Source organism: Lolium rigidum, unplaced genomic scaffold, assembly GCF_022539505.1.
Source record: "Lolium rigidum isolate FL_2022 unplaced genomic scaffold, APGP_CSIRO_Lrig_0.1 contig_55932_1, whole genome shotgun sequence".
In the NCBI taxonomy this organism is placed as follows: Eukaryota; Viridiplantae; Streptophyta; class Magnoliopsida; order Poales; family Poaceae; genus Lolium; species Lolium rigidum.
The window spans coordinates 10,216-17,656 of record NW_025900964.1 but is presented as its reverse complement, the minus strand read 5'-3'; the positions used below and the strand labels follow the sequence as shown (position 1 = coordinate 17,656).

The following is a 7,441-nucleotide window of genomic DNA, read 5'->3' as shown; positions in this document are numbered from 1 at the left end:
GCTTCTCCTCCATCATCATCTTCATCCCGTTGTGCTTCTTCTTGTGCCCATTCATTTTCATCAGTTTGTGTCTCGCAAGGGAAAGACAGGAGGCACCGTTTGCAAAGGATGCTCTGGATAATGACCATCCACTTCATCATCATCGGGTGATCTCGCCTCTCCCAAAGGGCTTCACCGGAGAAACCACAATTGATAGCTTTCTCTTGTCCCTCATTACTCGTCGAACCAATTTCCTAGCATGTTCATACTTCCTAACCATTTCTTCCACCTTCAAATTGCTATCAATCGAGCAAGGCCATTAAGTCCCTCCCCTTCATCTTTTACATAGTACAAGGAATCACACATGCCGTATCCTTCCTTCTCCATGACGATGACAAGTAAATTCGAAACCTAATGTCACTACGGGGCATACCGATTTGCACGAACTTCGCACCATCGAATTGAAAATACAGCTCCCACATGTCATCGGATGGCCTATTTCTACGAAGCACAAACATGTGTTCATCACTAATTGCAGAGAAGGTAGCAAGAACACTTGATGAAATCGTCCGCACAATAAAGACGAAGGAAAGAAATATTACCTGCTGGGCGACTGGTAGTGGCTAAGCGGATCCTCTGTGTGGCTCTTGCCCGCCACCGAGCAAGCCAACTCGGAACGGGGAGAAGGTGGCGGCGGGTCCTGCTCCTCCGGTGAGCTTTCCTCGTCCTCCGAATCCCTCTCCTCTCCAGAGTCCAAATCAACGCCCCCCATGTTGAAGTCCGGCCCGAACAGCACATTTCTAACGAAACGGGGCGCTCCGAACGTAGCTCCGCCGTCCCCCTCCACCCCGCCGCCGCCACCTCCACGCTCCATTGACACGAGGAGGGAGATGCGTTTGACTTCTTCGAGTGCGGTCGGGGACTTATTCGGGTGCGTTTGACTCACCGTACAGGCGTGCCCTAACGGCCGTCAGTCTTTCTCCGTCCAACAAATGGCTTAAGCGCTAAACTCGACCGATCAGTGCCGCGCGTCTAGACCTGACCTCAAAGCTGGTAGTTAAGTGTCGCCTAGCCCAATGTTTGTAGTTTTAGAACAACACCGACTGTAATGTGGTAGTTCTGCGTCATTTACTCTCTCCCCCACGAGCTGAGGCTTTGACCCCCAACAACCTCCCCCGTGCGCCATTCCCCTCCTACTAAACCAAGTAGGCGAGGAGAGGTGGGAGGCAGGGGAGATCTGACGAGCTAGTGATGATGGAGAGCCAGCCGCTGCAGGACCCGACGGCCGAGACCCACGGCGCCGCGGCAGACGCCGCCGGAGCTGGAGCTCCCACCGGCGTGGTAACCACCTTTGCTCTGCTGCTCTTCTTGCTCTCTGCATCTTCTTGCTTTGTTCTGTGCATGGGTGTGGACGAGTTGAGCTTGCTCACCAACCGTGCCCCGATCCTGGTTGCTGGTGATGGCTGGATCTTGCCTCGCTAGCGAGAGATCTGGCGGTTTGCTCCGCCATTTCCGGCGAAGCTCTCGCACCGGCCAGTTTCTTGCGAATTGCGAGATCTGAGCCGATAATCTTGGGATCTCGGAGCGTTGACCAATGCAAACTTCGATCCGGCCGCCTCGCTTGCAGAACATAACAGCTCATTGCGTCTCAGATCTGCGTGCTCTGTGTTGCTGATGCTGCTTCTTGGCGCGCGCGCATGCAGGTTCCCGGGAAGGAGTTCACCAAGACCTGCAAGGGCCTCGTCGTCGTGCTCCTCGGCGGCTACGCGCTGCTCCACTTCGTGCCGACCTCCATAGACTACCTCGCCATCGTCCCCGCCAAGTACGTATCTCTGGATTTCATTCTAGAGGGATCGCTGAAGCGGAGTACTAGATCATTGAATTTCGTTTTCTGCATTTTGCAGGACAATTCCCTATGTATGGACCGTATTCACAGCTGGGTACATCGAGCAAGTGCTTCCAGGGGTGAGCTAGCTAGATCTCTCCCCATTTAATTTCGATTACTCTGTCATGGCTAGGAAATGGGAACTTATGACACCTCTACTAGCTGTCCTAGTACTATTATATTACAACCATTATAGCTGAAGCAAAATGGATAGTTTCGAAAGCATTATTTAGTTGTTACTTTGGGTTAGCTTGATTTAGAATCAAATGACACCGTGGTATAAAGTTCGACAACAGCTTTTGGGTGCTCTGTCCCTTAACTCGTAATCTTATAAATTTTGCTTTTGCTTTTGTAGGCCATTGGAAGTTCTCTTGGTCTTCTCTTCTGTGGGAAGGATATTGAACCAACCTGGGGCCGCAAGGAGTTCTTGAAGTTCATTATCTTGATCAACTCCATCTGTGGTGTCCTTGCATTCTGCATTGCTGTTGCACTGTACTATGTCACCGGAAAAGAGAGCTTCCTGTAAGTTGTAAACACCAACCTGTTAGCATGTTGACTTATTACCATTTAGCAAGCACTGCAGCTCTATTCATGTGCCTATTACTCCGTTTAGCAAGCATGCCAGCTCTATTCTTGCTATTATCAAACAATCAGAGAATGTACTGTCCTCACACTATTAGTCTATTCTTCTTCTATTGTATACCCTTGATGACACTTAGAGCACTTTGGTACTCTGATTGTTTGGGCTTACTACATAATACTAGTAGTATATAATACTTCCTCAGAAAACGAGACCGCTGACTGAAATATTGCACATAATAACCACTGGCTAGCTAACCTTGCTATCTCATATCGTGTAGTGTGACGCCACTTTCTGGCTTCCATGGTGCCCTTGCTGGCTTTCTGGTAGCCTTGAAGCAACTGTTACCACACCTTGAGCTTCCCATGTGCTTTTTCTGGAAAATAAAGGCCAAGGTACATCGATAGTACAGTGCAATTTCTAAGGCTTGTAATTGTATCTGTGCATACTTCTTTTGTGGCAAGTTACAAATTTGTTGATGCGGAGTTTTCTGCGTCTTTGTGTTGTCCTTCCTGCTGCAGTGGATGCCATTTTTTGTCATGTGCTTCTCAACTATCATGGCCTTCATTGTGCCTGATTCCATCAACTTCCTGCCAACTTTATTGTCTGGGATGTACGTCAGCTGGCTTTACCTGAGATACTTCCAAAGGAACCCACTGACGGGACTTAAGGGTGATGCAAGTGATGACTTCTCCTTCCCGAGCTTGTTCCCAGATGCCATGCGGTAATTCTTAATGCCGTTATACTACACTGCAACTACTGTTTTGCTATCCCACTTTTGAAATCATCTTTTTATGTATGATCATTGCAGACCAGTCACAGACCCAGTTGCTAATGCGTTCCACCGGATGTTGTGTGGGAGTTCTAAGCCTTCAGAATTGGCACTCCCAGTTACTGATCCTACCAAGGCATCTAGAAGAAGGTATTGTTTACCCACAAAGCTAATTCTATGTGAATCCACAAAATGGTTGTAGTTTGAGAAAGAAAACTCGATATCACGGCATCTCAGAAAATATTTTTCCAACCTCACCAACTAAACTTTCATTGTGACAGGGAGCGTGGCGAGAGGGTTCTTGAGGAAAGGATGGCTGCCGATCATGCAGCTGATACAGAAGCCCCAGCTCACAGCGCGGAAGATTAAGAGCTTTCCGCTTCCCTACACTGTCATAGTAACCACGGCCGCCTGCCTCCGTGCTTTGTATCTCTCCAGATTTGTGTTCTGGAGAGCGCATTCATTTTACAGTGGACTGATGATATGCTATATTTTACTTGCCCCCTTTTGTTTCTTTGTTTTGCGGATATCCATTGGTTACATTGTGTTGTAGAAGAAAGAAGAAAAGGGTCACGTCCCCTGCCCCAAATGTTGTAATGTAGAAAGAATGACTTGTTCAGGAAGAATATTATATGTATTATTCCAAGTGAAATGTGATTTTGAGTAAAACCATAATACCCGAGGACAGGTAATAACTTGTGTGTTTTGCCCAAACTGTCAATTACTGTGAAGGCCTTCGCAAAGTCCATGTGGTTTAATTTATCTTCATGATGTACTCTCTCCATCACATGAAACTTGTCTTACTACTCCAGTTTGTAAAGATTCTCTTTCCAGTTTGTAAAGGTTTGACCTATGGAGTACTGGTTTGTCAATAAGAATATGTCGATTCTCTTTCCAGTTTGTAAAAAATTGCATGGTATGATTTTTTTTTGAGAGGATTGTATGGTAATTTTAGTTGCCAGGACAAGCAGTCTCCTTGTCTTTTTTTCTACCAATGGTACAAAGAGGTAATCAACTGAAAATATATGTAGAAACAGCTGAACCAAACGAATTGTTAATTATTGTAGTCCATTGAATGCTAAACATAGCCTTGGAGCATTTCTAAGAGAAGACTCATCTTTGCATGTTTTGTGGTATTTTGCTCCAAAATAGGCTACTGGTTGTCTGTATCACGGTACGTAGTATCTTACAGTTTTATGATACTACCATGGGCCTATGGTCAGTCCATACGTAATGTCATGGTAACGTATATCTGGTAGTATCTTACTTGTATCCTAATACAAATCGTCAGTGGCGAAGCTGCATGGTATTTGTGATGTCAACTGATGGGTATGAAAAATGGGTTCGTATGTGCAAAAATGCAGTCAACCATTTGTGTTTTCAAGCATATGGGCAAAGTCTTCTGTTTTGTGGGTTCATAATTAGTTATGTTTGTACCATGAATTAGACTGGTCCATATCTATATATTATATAAATGCATCATTTACATGATCAGCCTTTATTAAAGACATAGAATATACTCAAAATTCAATTTAAAAATTAAATTTAAACCTATGTGAGATATATTATCAGTACATATGTATATTTTTATTTAAAATAAAAAATCATAGTATCGTGATACTACGATGTGATACCGCTGACAAGAAAATGACACTACCTAGTCCTGATGCTAAAAACCTTGAGCATCACTACTATTGTAAGATGCTACACACATTGCAAGAAAAATGACTGGCAAACATAAGTAAAGATATAATACTTGATGCGAATAGCAGAACGTGTGAGCATCACCAGTTACCTCAATATCATTTAGCTGCATATCATCGGCGGTCATGACCTCTTCATTGTGTGCATCCACGTCTTCATTAGTTTCAGTTCCATGTATCTCTTCTCCTCCATTGCAAGTTGCACATGTTATTCAATGCGCCTAGTCTATAAGTTTCTAGAGAAAATAATAAGAGAGGTTTTGAAGTAACTGAGAACTAAATACATAAAATAAAGAACAACAACTGAAAGTAAATACTAAAGCAAAATGTTAGATGTAGCGGGAGAGGATTAATGCAATGATTACTACCAACAGTTTTACCTCGCGCTAGGGGTCTCCCAAATGCTATTGCCTCCAAATATTCATTGGGCACCGCTAGGGATCGGCTCCCGATAGGAGGCTTTCCATCGGACCAACGTTCGGCCGTACGATCCAAACTTGGATGGACGTCCTGCATGACTCGGTGATACTGGATTGCATGCTTCCAGTAACTACTCCGCTGACGGCCTGACGCGATTGCATGCTTCCGTAATAACTACTCCATTGGCGCTAACTCCAGCCAGATTTACGTCCACGCTGTAGTACTACTAATTCAACATTCTAAGGCTAGTCATAGTGGGAGTAACTTAGAGTAGTAACATATGCCATGTTACTAGTCTAGGTTACTACCTTCATAGTGGGTAGTAACTTATATGTGGTGTCATGCATTGTATCATTTATTATGTTGTAGACTCATCTTACCTTGATGTGTGTGATGTTATGATAACATAGCTAGTTACCACCTCACTCTCTTTCTTCATTTATTAGCATGACATGTCACCAAAATGCCTTGAGATGTGTGATGTTACTAGCTAGTATATTGCTACCACTATGAGCAGTCTAAGGGTAATTATGAGTTATTCTCAGATAGTAAATAATAATTACATTTTCCCAGACACGGAAACATATTTGTTTTGCCTTGGTAGCATTATTTTCCATTAATAGAAGCATCGTTTTTTTGGGAAAAAAATAATTGCTAGTGTTGTTTTCAATCGAAATATGATAGGTAGTGTTTACTTTTGCTTTACCAATCAAACTGTATTTCCAAAGTTTTTCAATATTGCTTCCGCTTTAAAAAAATGTTTCCAATTGTGGTGAATTTTATTTCTAGAGCAACCAAATTTTGATTTCTACTAGGAGTGTGGATTTTGTACACCCAAGCATGGGACCTACTAATTTTAGAGAAAAGAGCGAAAAAGAGCAAATCAACTTCTCTCATCTAACATCTTGTCCGAATCTCAAAGCATCCAACGGCTCTGGTAACACTCACACCCATGCTTGGGTGTACAAATGTATTTCCGCTATCTACAAATATGATATTTAGTAGATACCATATGAAAATACATTTCATTATCTATATAATGATATTGATTTTGTATTTTGTGTGTTAATGATTTTTCATAAAAACTTAGTTAAAATTGACATACTTTGACTTTCTAAAAATAATATAAGTCTTAAGCTTTGAGATGGAGGTAGTAAAACTCTATGGACAACCATTCTCGTAGATTAATGTTCCCCTCAAAATATATCAATGATATCACTTTGGTCAATTAATTTGCACCAAACACCTATCTTATTAATGTGTGGCCTTGGGTGGACATCACCAACTACACCGGTGAAATGGATATCTCCAAACACTTAGATAAAACATGAATAGACACAAACATTAAACAAAACACAACAATAGGTTTCAAGATTTGTTGTAACCCATCATGGAGATCATGATGGGGAGAGAAGGACGGATGGAGATGACATTGATGACGTGAGGGCGCGACGCATGCGCGACACCTCGGTGGTGGTGGATCTTTGGTGTATTCTTCACGTGCCTTTCTTAAAGGTGGTGGTGGATGGAGATGGATCTTGAGGTCGTGTGGCAGCATGACTTTATCGTGGAGATGATGAATGTTCGGCGGCTTGTGTTCGCGGTGAAGAGGTGTGCGGAGGGTAGACATTTTCTCTCCTCAAATAGGCTCACTGAGTCAATTTGGTGTTTCCGGAGTGCTCTTCCTCGAATATGTCGATGGCCCCATCACAAAGGAGGTTCTATTTGATGTCACGAACCCATAGCCAATCGGTTCGGCTGCCGATGCGGCCATCCCAGTTGTATCGTTGTTCGTTAAGTTTTCCTAGAAGTGTTCTTAGTCATGTTGGACGAGGACCACAACACGATGGCCTTCGATCTTCAATTTATGTTGGTGGAAAAACATCATGTGTTGCACACACCGTATGGCTTGAATCTTGTGCCTATGACTTCTACATATTGATTCATTTTGGCTCCATTAATCATGATTTTTTCTTAAATCTCCTGTACACCTGAACATGCACACAAGCCAACGAAAAGTAAAAAATTTCCTAACAAACACTAATGGTTGTGCAACGTTCACATGCCCAATGGACATAAAACTATTAGATGGAGCATGATAT

At 43.1% G+C, this 7,441-nt stretch overlaps 1 protein-coding gene across 1 annotated transcript; it reads left to right on the top strand.

The window, feature by feature from the left end:
* Nucleotides 1-1,197: 1,197 nt before the first annotated feature.
* Nucleotides 1,198-3,887, top strand: LOC124681782 (rhomboid-like protein 19). Its single transcript, XM_047216604.1, has 8 exons — nucleotides 1,198-1,320; nucleotides 1,683-1,801; nucleotides 1,884-1,944; nucleotides 2,220-2,386; nucleotides 2,725-2,839; nucleotides 2,966-3,168; nucleotides 3,256-3,366; nucleotides 3,498-3,887. Exons 1-8 carry the CDS (start codon nucleotides 1,231-1,233, stop codon nucleotides 3,583-3,585), a joined length of 954 nt encoding a protein of 317 aa, XP_047072560.1. The 5' UTR covers nucleotides 1,198-1,230; the 3' UTR covers nucleotides 3,586-3,887.
* Nucleotides 3,888-7,441: the final 3,554 nt, after the last annotated feature.